Genomic DNA, 15,729 nt, shown 5'->3' on the forward strand with positions numbered 1-15,729 from the left:
AATTTTTCACGAAATTTTGGTGTTTTTCACAATTAAATACTGAATGTATGGAACAAATTTTGCCAGTAACATAAAGTCCAATGTGTCACGAGAAAACAATCTCAGAATCGCTTGGATAGGTGAAAGCATTCCGAAGTTATTACCACATAAAGTGAAACATGTCAGATTTGAAAAATGAGGCTCTGTCAGTAAGGTCAAATGTGGCCAAAGCGGGAAGGGGTTAAAAGTAAAAAAGAAAAAAACTTTTCCCATTTTTCCTCAGAAGTAATGTAAAAGATAAAAATAAAAAATATTGCATTGCTGCATCTGTAAAAGTCTGAACTATTACAATATCTCATTATTTAATGTGCATGATGAACGTAAAAAGTAAAAAATTATAAAATGCCAGAATCGCTATTTTTTGGTCATTTCATATCCCACAAAAAAATAATAAAAAGTAATCAAAAAGTCTCATGTAGCCCAAAATAGTACCAATAGAAACTACAGCTTGCTCTGCAAAAAAATAAGCTCTGATCCAGCTCAATCGTCAGAAAAATAAAAAAGTTGTGGCGACAAAGCACAAATTTTATTTTTAACAATTAGTTTCCTTCTTGTAAAAATAGTAAAACATAAAGAAAAACTATATAACTTTGGTATCACCATAATCGTAGTAAAATAAAGTTAATAAGTTAACATGCCATTTTTATCATACAGTTAAAGCCGTAAAAATTAAACCGCTCAAAAGATTGAGGAATCACGTTTTTTTTTATTATTCCACCTCACAAATAATTTTTTTCCAGTTTCCCAATACATTATATGGTGCAATTAATGGTCCCGCAAAAAACAAGCCGTCATACGGCTTTATCGATGGAAAAATAAATAAGTTATGGCTTTTGGAAGATGTGGAGGAAACAATCATAAGGAAAATCCAAAAAATGGCTGTGACGTGAAGGGGTTTATTGATATTTGCTATCTGTTTGTTATTAGTTATTTGAAAGTGGAAAACCGCTTTAAGTGTGCCTGTTACATTCTGAACGATGGAATATTGTACAAGATAAAGCATTGTGATACGGTAGACTAGAATGGTCCTTAAATAGACTATACACCAATTTGTGTCAGACTGTTTAGACTTTAGAGCAATGCGTAATCTTCCTTGACACTGACAGTTGACAAGTTGACAAGGCGTAACCCATTCATCCACCGTAGAGTAAAGTCCGCCAGGCGAAGGTAGCGGCTAGCCACCGCGACGACCCGCAACACATGTCTGCTGTGGATCAGGCCTTAGACAAGCAGTGCAGCTGCTGTCCACAGCTGCATTATTTTGAGTGCATTATTCTCTGTGACCCACAGAAGCATGTGAGTTCTATATATGCCTGTCTAGGAGAGACGTCCTATAGTAGAAGGTTCAGGCCTCAAAAGACCACTCAGCAAATTGGTTCTGATTTTACTGAAAATAAAACTGTGTTGAACGGATCTCTGTTGTCCTGGTCTACTTGTACACTTTTGCCACATAACATACAGATTATCAGTATTACCCATCCTGTCGTGTGTATGGCCATGGTTATAAGGAGCCTGACATTTCTTATTTTCAAATAACTTCAGACTTTTTTTTAGGATTAAGTAGCAGAATTTAGATGTTTATCTAGCTATAAAGGGGTTTTAAAATAGCTAAATGCATTTCCTACAATTAGAAGCTAATGAGGAGTTCACTGACCACAGAAAAGCAACCGGCTTCAAGCAGATTACTTATAAATAGGTCACATAAATCCAAGATAATATAACTTCTAATATTATTGATCATTTTAAGTAGAGATCACAATATTCCTTCAAATCACCACTTCAGTTAATGAGGAAGCTCTTTTTGCAAGGGGGCCCTTCATGTCATCTATGTCTTACAGTGCCAGTCACAGTGTGCCACGCATAACAATTCTAGCCACTGTGTCTACCTTAACAGTGACAGCTGCAACTACCCCCATACAGTGCTAGCAACAAAGGGGGAAATTTATCAAACGTTCTACACCAGTGCCGCCACAGTCACAATTTGCGCCAAAAAATTGGACTTTTGCAGAATTTAAGTTGTTCATGACAATTTACCAAATTGGGTCAAACTTAGCGGAAGGGGACGAGGCCACCCGCAGCCCAACAAATTGACTACAATTTACGCCAGAAATTGGTGTAAATTATAGTGCAAATCTACACTGTTGTAAATTTCACTATCTGGCGCAGAGATGCGCCTAACCTATTAACCCTTATAGTTCACAGTTAGGACTCATTATTCTATATACACCATTTAGCCATAACCAGGGGCATAGCTAAAGGCTCATGGGCCCTGATGCAAAAGTTCAACTTGGGCCCCCTGTGGACCCGTAATATTCAGCGGCATTGCTGGGTCTCTTAAGTGACCCATTAATGAAGCACAAGTAGCCAGGGGCGTTGCAGGGGTCTAAAAAGCTCATGGGCCCAAACACCAAGACATATGTTTTGTACCGCCCCCCCATACTTCTAAATAATGCAGAACCCACTAATGGTAACAGTTCTACACAGTGAAAAGTGAACACAGTACAGTTACATCCAATGACTTACATGTAACGTCTTTTCTTTCCCTTCTTGACTTCTTCCAAGTTCCAGCCATGACTCGTATTTGCACACAAACGTCCTATGCTGCTGCTACCCCCAGTGCCCCTACAGAGTAATAGTACACTGCTTTGTGCAACATTACAGTACTAGTGCCCCAAAGTAATAATCCCCCCTGAGCCTCCTAAATTAATAATACCTCCTGCAGTCTGCTGAGACAGACTGTGGGGTCTGCATGACTGTGGATTGTCTCATGACAGTCTTCATGGACAAAGTGTCTATATTGCTAATATATCCAAATGTAAAGTTTTTGTTTTCTTTAAATAACTTACAGGGACCCTTTATGACTTTATCCCTCCAGTTCCTTGTATGTTTCCATTTGGTTGGCCGACAATCACCCATTTCTCCCTACAGCAGAACTTGTATGTCAGCACAGCAAACACAGCATGTGCTTCTACACCAGTGGACTGGCACTATTTTGCAACATCCTCAAAGGCTTTGTAAACCTTTGAAAGCGATTTTTCTTTTTTCCTAATAAAAAGGTCAGTGTTTTTTGTGCAACTTTATAATTAGCCTTTATTAAAAATTATATTTACTTTTTGAGATACAACTGCTTTGTATCCTATATATAGAGCAGCTGTATCTTACGCTAAATCCTGTACCAGTCAGGTTCGCGGGACTGACAGGTTCAGTGACAGCAGGTCCTGCATGTCTCTGACACGCAGGATCCACCTGTTATCCATCAAATCTAAGTTCATAACTTAGATGTGATCGATTACAGTTGGATCCTGCGTGTTTCCCACTGTCACTGAACGGATCAGTCCCGCGGACCTAATGGATTCAGGCCTTACATCTCTTGCACACGACCGAAACTGGGCCGTGAAAAATGGTCTGTGTGTCGGCCGGATTTCCCAGCCCGACCACCGTACATGTGAACAGGACTCCTGGCATCATAGACATTTATGACGCTAGAAGTCTCTGCCTCCCCACGGAACTGCTGTTCTTTGCTGAATGAAATGATACAGTACGGAACAGCAGTTCTGTGGGGATGCAGAGACCCCTAGCATCATAAATGTCTATGATGCCAGGAGTCCCGTTCACATGTATCGTGGTCAGGTCGGGAAATCCGGCCAACACACGGACCGCTTTTCACTTCCTGGTTAGCAAATGATACATCTGCTCTATATAGAGAATACAGAGCAGCTGTATCTCTAAAAATTAAAAATAATGTTTAATAAAAACTAATTATAAAATTGCACAGAACACACTGACTGACCCTTTTATTAAAAAAAAATTAAATAGCTTTCAGCCTTTAAAGGCTATGTACACCTTTTGGAGGGCAACTTTTTTTTATAAAGAGGTCAGTCAGTGTGATTAGTACACCTTCTTTTTACTTTCTGAAATACAGCTGCTCTGTATTCTCTAAACAGAGCAGCTGTATATAACACCTGAATCCGTCAGTCCCGTGGACCTGAAGGGTTCAGTGTCAGCAGGTCCTGTGTTTCTCTGACACGCAGGATCCACCTGTAATCTATCACTTCTAAGTTATGAACGTAGATATGAGGGATATTCAGGTTGATCCTACGTGTCTCTGAACCAGTCAGTCCCGCGGGCCTGACGGAAGCAGGATTTAATGCTAGATGCAGCTGATATATATATATATAATATACAGAGCAGCTGTATTTCAGAAAGTAAAAATAATTTGTAATAAAAACTATTTAGAAAGTTGCACTAATCACAATGTTGGAGCGTTTTATTAAAAAAAAAATGAATAATAAATTGCCCTCCAAATATTTGCATAGGCTTTAAACTATTCCTCATTACCACCCATACCATATATTTGTATCTTTCATGGGCAGTGAAGCATGAAGTGGTACAGTATACTTAGCATGCACTATGATATACAAAGCAGTACACATTTTAAATAGAGATCGAAATATCTCTGCACTGTTCAGGAGAAAGAAATCAGAGTTTTTCTTTTCTTTCTCTTTCCTTGGCAAGTGCAGAGAAGATAAGACGGGATGGCAGGGTGCTTGCAGACGGAGCAGTACTAGTCTTATCTAAAGTTATTCGGCAGCTCAGCTGTCAAACTACAATGTCCTGAAAGTCTTTGCAGGAGGGAAGGGGGAGAATAACCCAGGCACAGAGACCAGTGGCCAGAGCAAATTCATCCTAATGACGGGAAAGTAAGGGCAGAGCAGCGCATGCACGTTCACCACTGCTGCCTGATACAGCGCGGAGTGTGGAAGTGTGATTATCCTAACTCCTCTTCCTTAGTCAGCGTTAGTGTGGTGAGGTGGGCCTGCGGGCCCCCCTGACTTAGGAGTCCGGTCGCAAGTGCGACCGCTGCGACCCCTATAGCTACGCCACTGGCCATAACAACAAAACTAACTGCCTAATATTGTGCAGGTCCCCCTCGTGCTACCAAAACACCGCTCTGACTCATCAAGGCATGAACTCCACAAGACCACTGATGGTGTCCTGTGTTATCTGGCACCAAGACGTTAGCAACAGATCTTTTAAGTTCTGTAAGTTGTAATGTATGTTGTATAGATCAGACTTTTTATAGATCACATCACACAGATGCTCGATCAGATTGAAGACATTGAAGTCTTTGTCATGTTCCTCAAACCATTCCTGAACAATTTTTGAAGTGTGGTAGGGTGTATTATCCTGCTGAAAGAGGTTACTGACAATAGGGAATACCATTGCCATGAAGGGGTGTACTTGGTCTGCAACAATGTTTAGATAGATGGTACATGTCAAAGTAACTTCCACATGAATTCCAGGACAAAAGGTTTAAATGCATAACATTGCTCAGAGCAACGCACTACATAGGCTGGCTTGCCTTCTAATAGTGCATTCTGGTGTCATCTCTTCTCCAAGTAAGCAACACACACACGCAACTGGAATTCCACGTGATGTACAAGAATGACCAGACCAGGCCACCTTCTTTCATTGCACCATGATCCCGTTCTGATGCCCATTGTAGGTGCATTCGGTAGTAAACAGGTGTCTGCGTGGACATTCTGACAAGTCTGCTTCTATGCAGCCCCAAACTCATCAGGTTGATATGCACTGATTGTTCTTACACCTTTTTATCTTAGCCAGCATTAACTTTTTAAGAGATTTGTGTTGCAACTGCTTTCTGTGACAGCAACCAGACTAGCAAGCCTTTGCTGCTCCTCCTGCACATCAATGAGCCTTGGGCACCCTTGGCCATGTCGCCAGTTCCCTGGTTGTCCTTCCTTGGACTGCTTTTAGTAGGTACTAACCACTCCATACAGGGAATACCTCACAAGACCTTAAATTTTTGATATGCTCTGACAAAATCATCTAGCCATAACAATTTGGCCTTGTCAAAGTCACTCAGAACCTTAAGCTTGCCAATTTTTCATGCTTTCAACACATCAAGTTCAAGAACTGACTGTTTACTTGCTGCCTGAAATATCCAATCCCTTGAGAGGAGCCATTGTAATGTTATAATCAATGTTATTCACTACACCTGTCAGTTGTTGTAATGTTATTATCGGTGTATTAAAGTCCTATTAGACGGGAACATATTCTTTCATGAACGAGCGACGAGTTATGATTTAGCAAATCGTTTACGCTCAAAAGACGGTCTATAACACATGAAAATAATTGCTAAAGATTTTCGCTGATCAGACGTTACTGCGATCATTGCTTGTTCGCCCACACCTCCTCTTTGAACTGCTAATGACTGGAAGATTTCTGATTAGACTAGGGAATGTGGCAGCGACGAACGATAATCTTTCACCGAGGTAGATGTGGTCGATCCTCGGAACCCAACAATTTATCGTTCGATCGTTGCATGCTATTACACGTAGCGATTATCTCTTACATTCGAACAATTATACAAAAATGTGTACGATAATCGCTCCGACTAATAGGGCCTTTAGTCACAGGTAATCAGTGGCTGCAGCTGAGCTGCATTGTCTAATGTGAGTCTAAGGTACAGATGTAGCCATCTTTATCTTGACTTTTAACTCATTAAAGAGGCTTTGTCGCCAGATTATAAGTGCCCTGTCTCCTACATAGTCTGATCGGTGTTGTAATGTAGATGACAGCAGTGGTTTTTATTTTGAAAAACGATCATTTTTGAGCTAGTTATGAGCAATTTTAGATTTATGCTGAGTTTCTTAATGACCAACTGGGCGTGTTTTTACTTTTGACCAAGTGGGTGTTGTAAAGAAGTGTATGAGGCTGACCAATCAGTGACCAATCAGTGACATCCACTTCTCATTGTTCCAGCCCAGCATGATCCACAGCACAGTGTGATTGTGCAGTGAAAGAAGCTGGGCTGGAACAATAAGAAGTGGATGACACTGATTAGTCACTGATTGGTCAGCCTCATACACTTCTTTACAACACCCACTTGGTCAAAAGTAAAAACACGCCCAGTTGGTCTTTAAGAAACTCATTAGCATAAATCTAAAATTGCTCATAACTAGCTCAAAAATTATCATTTTTCAAAATAAAAACCACTGCCGTTATCTACATTACAGCACTGATCAGACTATGTAGGAGATAGGGCACTTATAATCTGGTGACAGAGCCTCTTTAAATACACAGTGTCAAGAAACTTTAACTTTTGTTGTGTGATATCCCGCTGCAGCAAGTTATCAGAGTCAAGATAAATTTGGCTACATCCGTATGTCATTCTGAGATAGCTACTCTGTCCAACAACTATGCTTTATAATGGAGATGTTCTTTAGATTGGCTGCTCTGCAAAAGCCTACCAAAAGCCCAGAAGTTTACCAATAACTCAACCCAACATCAAACTGCAGTCCCCAAGATCAGATTTTTTTTTTCATCATACTGTAAAAACTAAAGGTAGATGTTAGACATCCTGTGATTTTAGCATTAAAAAAAAGATGTGAAGAAGGTTTGAAACTATAAACCACCTCATAGTTCATCCCCTGCAGCTTTTACTAACTTTATTGCTTTGTGATTTTTATTCTGGAGTAACCTTTGTTCTGAGAGCAAATCTTTGTATTTAGAAAAAAAAGTCTGCTTTTTATATATAAAAGAGTTTTAGAAAATAAAGGGGCCAGAAAGACATTACAATGTATACAAAACCTTTTGCCTGCATGCATGTGCAAACAAATACATAGTAATCTGAAGGTAAAAACTATAAAAGCATACAATGAAAAACAAATTAATAATCTTCAACCTATCAGCATGTATTAAGCTACAACATGTGCCCGCTCTATTGTAAGAGTTCATACACTTACAAGAAAATGTAAAACAACAACAACAAAGTACAATCACTTATTCTGCACAATAACTAAATCATTACATGCCATGCGTTTCTTCACAAAGTACATACCAACAATACTTTACTGCCTTTTATCTCAAACCCATAAGTAAAGAGCGACCTGCCCTTACTTGAAATTGCAATCTGGCTTGTGTATGAGAATGTAAACCACCTGATTTAGATGTAAGTACAATAAATATGCTGTCATATTCAAACTAAAGGCTCATTTACCGTTTTTATCCAATGCGAGCGCTATACGCTTCCTACTATGTTCATTATGAATCCTAAAAGAAGTAATAAATTACTGTACCATCACTTCATTGAAAAGTATTTGTCTAGCTATTGCTCTATATTAAATGTTCAAATGTTCTAAATATTTAAATTGAATACATATGAAAAAATGGAAGACTAAGACAAGGTAACTAAATAAATCTGCTCTTACATTGTGAAATCATAGGTGGCTTGCGTTCGGAGGCTCGTGGAAATCTCCGTGGTCTCTTTGGTGATGAACCCATGACTGACTGAGAAGGGGTTGAGCTGACTTTCCAGCTCCGGAAGAAGACTTCTGTGCAAACGAGTAAGGACAACACAGCACAGAGGAGCATCAAAGCAGGAGTTGTCCTCTTCCATACCTTCATCTTAAGAACAATCAAGGCATTGAGACGCTGAAAAACAACATAATATTACACGTGAAATACTGGAGAAAAGTCAACACACAGGCAGACATGAGAATAATTGGGGTTGATAGTAGGGTACAAACCATCATTTGCAAATGGCACCTAACAGAAAAAGAAGGTAAAAAGAGAAAATTTCTATAATTATTTGAGAATATGTTTAAATTGCATACTATGTATCACTTCTCTTCATATCTAACTAGAATTGCAACTGTGCCTTGTTTGTATCAGATATATAACTCCGTCTGGGTGATTTGTTAATAGCTTTTTTAACGTTTCTGTTTAATTTGTGGAAAATTTTAACAATGAGGTCAATTTAGCAAACTCATACACAGATTGGTCATTCCGCAGTGTCATTTATTCATTCATTCTTAGTGTTTTGAATCAATAGACTATTTTAAAGAAAGAACTTTTTGTTTGTAGAGGGTATGTCTGTTTAGAAGATTCTGATTCCAAAAGAAGAGAAATGTCAATGGATTTTTAGTTTAAATTTGTTGTTACATCCTTGACTCAGCTGTCCATATTGTCTTGGCTCAGCTCGTATTAAGAATATAACTTTTTTTCCTCCTATATTTAGTTTGAGTATTGGACTCACAATAACTGTGACAATTAGTAGAAGGTATGAAATGTTAAAGTACAGTATTGCTTAGGTATCAAGCACATGGCAAAACCTGGAACCTGTACAGTTACACAAAGTCCCTGCAGCTTCCTGCACCACCATATGGTGCCTCCCTATGGTACCCTTTTAACAGAGGTATTCTTTGCATCTCGGGTAAAATACTTCTGTCATACAGCAACTGATGAAGCATGGCACTGTAACATCTGGGGAATAAAATAGCTTTCTTCTAAAAGTATCTTTAGCGATGACCACAGCTTTATAAATATAATTGCTTCATATCTGGTGTACTGTGAATTCAAGCGCTATTGTCTCGCTATTATATGATGTTTTAGTTGTTGCGGTTGTATTCTTATTCCGTCCACTACAGGTGAAACTTGTACATTGGTTAAACTGGCCATTGTCTGAAATAAAGGGAAGGTCAGCTGAGGTGTTCTGCAATGGAGGGAAAGGGTGTCTATCTGACAATGAAGACTTCGTGAGTAAATTGCATCAATTATGTTTCATACTTGTTTTAACCCCTAAGGCCAATGCTTGACTTGTTAGCTTATAAATTTAAGGCACTGTGATGTAGGGCCCCAAAGCCATTTATAGCTGCATTTTGTGCTCTGTAAGAGTGTATTCGTCATCGCGGCTTGGGGCGGAGATTAGGATAAAAAAATGTGGTGAGCCCCCCATTTAATATTTAGTGTTGGGAAGCTTAGAATGATCTGAAATATTGCTTGCTGAGGAGAGGTGCTGTTTTTTCGAAACTGGAACGAGATAAAAGTTGAAAGGAGGGATAGGACCACCGACTGTTAGAGAGTTGGAAATGCGGAGCCTAAGTTTGACTGGTGAGGACCGTACTAGTCAGTATCACATCATTGGGCCTGGGGTGGCAACAGATCCTGAAGAGCTGGCAGGGTTGGTGTGTAGGGCCCTACTGTAGAAATAGCTGGGCATACAAGAAAGGGAACATAGAAGCGTAGCCCAACACTGTCATAAGACGTATACACAGGGCTCCAGGTTTTTGTGGGCCCTTGGGCGACACAGACTTAGTAGGCTACTTTTTGGGGGAACTCACTTATGATGGCAGTAAAATGTCAAAAAACTGAAGTCTGTGCCCCCATATAGAAGTTAGGCCCCCAGTTTGTGCCCCCATCTAAAAGTTAGACCCCCTTTATGTCCCTATATTGAAGTTAGGCCCTCAGTTTGTGCTCCCATATATACAGTGCCCTCTGTAGATAATGCCACAGTGCCATCTGTAGTTAATGCCACAGTGCCCTCTTTAGATATTGCCACAGTGCCCTCTTTAGATAATGCTACAGTGCCGTCTGTAGATAGCGCCACACACACCCCCTGTAGATAGCTCCAATGGGGCTCCCTCTAGGAGTGGAATCCCCAGCCAGAGTATTGCCGATCTTGCCAGGGATTACGGTCCTAGAGGAGCACCTGACGTCACTGTCCATATATGGACAGGGACGTCAGGGGCTCCCTCTAGGAGCGGAATCCCCGGCAAGAGTGTCGGCAACGCTCTGGCCGGGGATTTCGCTATTGGAGGATCCTGGGACGTCACTGTCCATATATGGATAGTGACGTCTGGAGCCTTTCCAGGAGCGGAATCCACGGCCAGAGCATCGGCAATGCCCTGGCCAGGGATTCTGGTCCAGAAGAAGACCCTGACGTCTCTGTCCATTTATGGACAGGGATGTCAGGGGCTCCCTCTAGGTGCTGAATCTCCGGACAGAACATCAGCAATTCAGGTCCTGGAGGAGCCATGACGGTTACTGAGCCAGTGTAGTGGACAGAATAATATTTGACTGTGGGGATAATCGGCCCACGTGGAGACTTGTAAGGCCTAATATAAAAATGCAGTCAGAAACCACCAGCACAAGTGGCAATAAGCCCAAACCATGCAGTAGCAGCCCTCATCTTGAGGCCTACTAGGCCTTAGGCAGTATAGACCTTGTATTAAGGAGGGGTGCCCTCGTCCCACTATTTGCTTGTCACATCAGAACAAGCCAATCATATTGCCTGCCTGAATCAAAACAGAATCTGTGCCTCTCAGTAGTGAGAAGATTGTAAATACTATAACTAGAATTTTTATGCCTTTCCAGAGCAGGAAGAAACTTACATATTTTACTTGGCAGTGTGCACCCTCAGCGCTGGAAAAGGAATTGTATATATCTTTAAATGTAAATTAAAAAGTTAAAGTTGGCACTCTAACTTCCTGCATCATTTTATCTCTTTCTTCATTCCTGCGGGTTCTACCCAATCACACCCCACTATTACACCATGATTATTGTTTATCAGATTGCGTATTAAAATCGGGGTAGGCATTCATAGGTACAATAGGGCCTTCTATGGGTGCTGAAATATGGCTCTGTAAAACTCTGCGGTTCTTCAGAGCCATTATGTGCTCATGTGTATTGGGCCCTAAAAATCTGTACACAGTAGTGTAGAAATTATGTGTTTAGTCACAGCAATATTAGTGCTTTTTACTGCCATGTTTTTTACCGTCTTGTATAGCATGTACATTATAACAATATACATTTACAGTTTCTCTTAGTGGTAACTTAGATAAATTTCAAGAAACGGCCGTCAGACGGCTGCAGTAGGAACAATAGACCCCTAATGGGGCAAGTCACACTACCGATTTTTTGATGGCCCGGGAAACCCGGCCGTCAAAAAATGGGACATGCCCTATTTTCTCCCGGCCGCCCGCCTCCCATAGAAGTCTATGGGGCCGGGTAATACACGGCCATCACTTGAATGTGCTCCAAGTGACGGCCGTGTGTTCCGTCGCTCGCTCTCCCTTCTTCTCCCCACAGTGCGAAGTGCATGTGAGGAGGAGGAGGGTATGTTTTTTGCTCCCTGTAGGAGCTTCGGCAACGCTGTGGCCAGGGATTGGGGATTTGGCTCCAGCAGAAATCCCTGACTTCACTGTATCCATATATGGACACAGTGACGTCAGGGACTTCGGAAGCGGAATCCCCGGCGATGTGGCCGGGGATTCCACTCCAGGAGAAGTCCCTGACTTCACTGTGTCCATATATGGACACAGTGACGTCAGGCACTTCTGAAGCGGAATCCCCGACCCTGTGGCTGGTGTCTCCACTCCAGGAGAAGTCCCTGACTTCACTGTCTTCATATATGGACATTGAAGTCAGGGACTTCTCCTGGAACGGTGGCGCTATCTACAGACAGGTAGGGGGCTGTGTAGAACTACCTGCAGGGGGCTGTGTGGCATTACCTATGGGGGGGGGGCTGTGAGGCATTACCTACACAGGGCTGTGTGGCATTACCTACAGGGACCTGTGTGGCATTACCTACAGAGGGCTGTGTGGCATTACCTACAGGGGCCTATGTGGCATTACCTATAGAGGGCTGTGTGGCATTACCTACAGGGGCCTGTGTGGCATTACTTACAGGGGGCTGTGTGCCACTACCTACAGGGGGCTGTGTGCCACTACCTACAGGGCGCTGTGTGCCACTACCTACAGGGGGCTGTGTGGCACTACCTACAGGGGGCTGTGTGCCGCTACCAACAGGGGGCTGTGTGCCACTACCTACAGGGGGCTGTGTGGCACAACCTACAGGGGCCTGTGTGGCATTACAGGGGGCTGTGTGGCATTACCTACAGGGGCTGTGTGGCATTACCTACAGGGAGCTGTGTGGCACTACCTACAAAGGGCTGTGTGGCACTACCTACAGGGGGCTGTGGCAGTATCTACAGAGGGCAGTGTGTGGCATTATCTACAGAGGGAAGTGTGTGGCAAAAATGTACAAATGAAATTCATCCGATTTTAAAACGGACAGGGAAAAAAATGGATGCAAAATGGGTCAAAATCGTCCGTTAAAAACGGCAACACGGCCCGGAACGGAATCGGAACGGATGCAAAACGGATGCAAACCGGCCGGGAGAAACGGCCCAAAACGGCCGATTTTAACGCCCGACACTCGGACCCTGTCGTGTGAATAAGGCCTTAGTAGTATTAGTTAAAGGTGCTTCATTGTTCCAATGGGTTGTAAAAAATTGCACTGTGTAGGGTAGGTCAATTATGTTCATAAGATTATAGTAGGAGCTTACTGTTTATCTCTGACAGAGACCTGAAGAAATAAACAGAACTTTTATTGACCTTGTTGTACTGTCGGAAATTATCTGTGTTCACCCTCCAGGGTTTTCTGACATGAGTACACTACGTTCCTTGGTGTATTTGAGTCTAGGGATAAACTAGAACAATAGCAGGATTATAACCTGTTAATACTGATTAAGATAGCTGAATGATAGCTTGCAATACATTATTATTATTATTATTATTATTATTATTATTATTATTATTATTATTATTATTATTATAAGCAAAAGTAATTTAGGAGACTATCTGCATTCTGTGGAACAAAATATTTAAATCCAAAAATGTAATGTTAGACAATGATGCCTTTTAAAATACCCCTAATTGTTCAGTATTATTACCATAGTTTGTCAATAGTTTGTAATTTCCCATGACTAGATCATTAGAACTTTGAGATATTGGATACCTCATTGTGTAATCTTAGGGCAGCATGTGCCATGTTCCCCAACCATGGTGTCTAGCACCAGGCATCCAGAGTACATGCTACAGATTTATGGTCCAATGCTCTGGATCCCCAGGCGATCATCACTTTCATCTGTATGCGCAAAAACTCTATTCACATTACTCTTTGGCCTATAAACTGGCCTGTAGCCAACATGATAAAAGGACGGGAAGTCAACACAGGCTGGTGAAGAGCAGTGATCTCATCTTGCCCATCTGCACCTTGCCACCAACGGCACAAATCATATTCTGAAAGAAGCCCGAAGCTTGAGCTTTTATGTTCATAATGGGAGTATTAATTTTATTCTTTTCAGAAGCACTATTGCTGTGCGAAAGGGCACTAAGGGTACACTATTACTATGTGGGGGCTCATTACTGTGTGGGGGCACTATTACTTTGTGGGTCACCTATTACTGTGTTAGGGTCCCTATGGGGGCATCAGTATTGTGTGGGGGCACTATCACTGTATAAAAAACATTGCTACTATGTGGGGGCACTATTAATGTGTGAGCACAAAAGGGGTTATATTAATGTGTGGGGAGTATTTTTACTGTGTGGACCACAAAAGGAGCACTGCTACTGTGTGGGGCCGAAGGGGAGCACTCTTACTGTGTAGGGCACTATTACTGTGTGGCGCACTAAGGGGAATATTGCTGTATGGGGCACAGCAGTAGTACACTGTTAAAGGGGAAAGATGGAAAGTTAGTGTAGAGGGTAAGGAATGTGTTAGAAAAGCGAAGAGCCAAAGATGTCTTGACAGAAAACTTTGCAGAGACAAGTTGTGGATGGGAAATATCGCCATAGCAATCGGGGCTGTTTGAAGAAAAATAGTAAGAGTGAATGACTACAATTAGAGTAGTCGTGAACCGTGTGTCAATGGATTTAACTCAACTGTATTTACGGAGCAGAGTGCCAGTGTAGTACAGATGTAGCCGTCTTTCCCTTGACTTTTAACAAAATGAATAAACAATGGCTAGATCTCTTATCTTGAATTTTTCAATGACTTTTCAATGGCTTTTGTTGTGTGATACCACGCTGCAGCAAGTTATCAGAATCAAGTTAAAGATGGCTACATCCGTATCAGTATCTCAACACTATTTGTTCATTGTATGGCAATATTACTGGTAATAGTAGTCTTTGTGGTAGTTATATTTGGTCATGGTGTGGAGGCATTATTTGGTCATTTTTTGTGGTATTATTTGGTAAGTGTATGACTTATTTGGGGGTAGGGTTGATGCATCTATGAATACAGGAGCTAGAACTCACAGTGCTGATTTTCTTTATGAAGTAATATCTAAGGACAGTGTACTGCTGAGGCAGTGTATGTAGGCCTATCATGTGTTCTAAAAGTTGTCTTACAGCTCTGCTGTCTTCAATACAGTTTTTTTGGTTTGTGCCCCATATCTTTTCATGGCAAAGGCCTGTCAAGGACAAGATCAGAGCAGTTAACCAACAATTCTCTAAACATAAAACCACATCACATGAAAATTTGTGTTGCAAAAAGTGCTGTAAAGGCTTTATAAATATATTTTTTCATGCCGTTATGCCAGAAAATTGTCTTAATTGCCGTGATACATTTCCCTCAGTGCGGTTACCATTAGAACTAATGGCAATACATTTTTTGTACCCATCTTAAAAGGGTTGTCTGCTTTGAAAAACATTTTCCAATAGGCTATTAGGGAATTACGGTTAATAGAGGAGGTCCTTAATTCAGGGCCTTCATCTCTTAACCAGACATTTCTTGTATGGTGGTGCTGCAGGGGGATAGAACACTTGCTGCTAGGTTCCCTCACACATAACAGCTGATCTCAATGGGTCACAGCAGCGGAATACCCTCTGATTAGTTTATTGTAAGGGGACCCTTCTAACGAAAAGGGATGGCAGACAATGCCTTTAAAACACAGATGGGGATTTATGTATCAATGAGAATCAATGAACAGCTCGACTTGTATTTCAACCACAGTCGGTTAGCATTTCTTTTAATGTAGTTTTTGCCAAAGTCTATGTTTTCTCCGTTATCTTGTCTAACACCTGTACAAAGTATAAACTTTA

The 15,729-nt window shown here is 41.4% G+C and overlaps 1 protein-coding gene across 1 annotated transcript in view; it reads right to left on the minus strand.

Moving 5' to 3' along the window:
- Positions 1-8,492, minus strand: part of LOC142673175 (neurturin-like) — a 37,313-nt gene extending 28,821 nt beyond the window's left edge. Inside the window, exon 1 of the mRNA XM_075847187.1 lies at positions 8,274-8,492. Coding sequence (XP_075703302.1) covers positions 8,274-8,469 — 196 coding nt within the window. The 5' untranslated portion in view covers positions 8,470-8,492. The remainder of the gene's footprint in view (positions 1-8,273) is intronic.
- Positions 8,493-15,729: the final 7,237 nt, after the last annotated feature.

Source organism: Rhinoderma darwinii (genome assembly GCF_050947455.1).
Source record: "Rhinoderma darwinii isolate aRhiDar2 chromosome 1 unlocalized genomic scaffold, aRhiDar2.hap1 SUPER_1_unloc_5, whole genome shotgun sequence".
Lineage (NCBI taxonomy): Eukaryota > Metazoa > Chordata > Amphibia > Anura > Rhinodermatidae > Rhinoderma > Rhinoderma darwinii.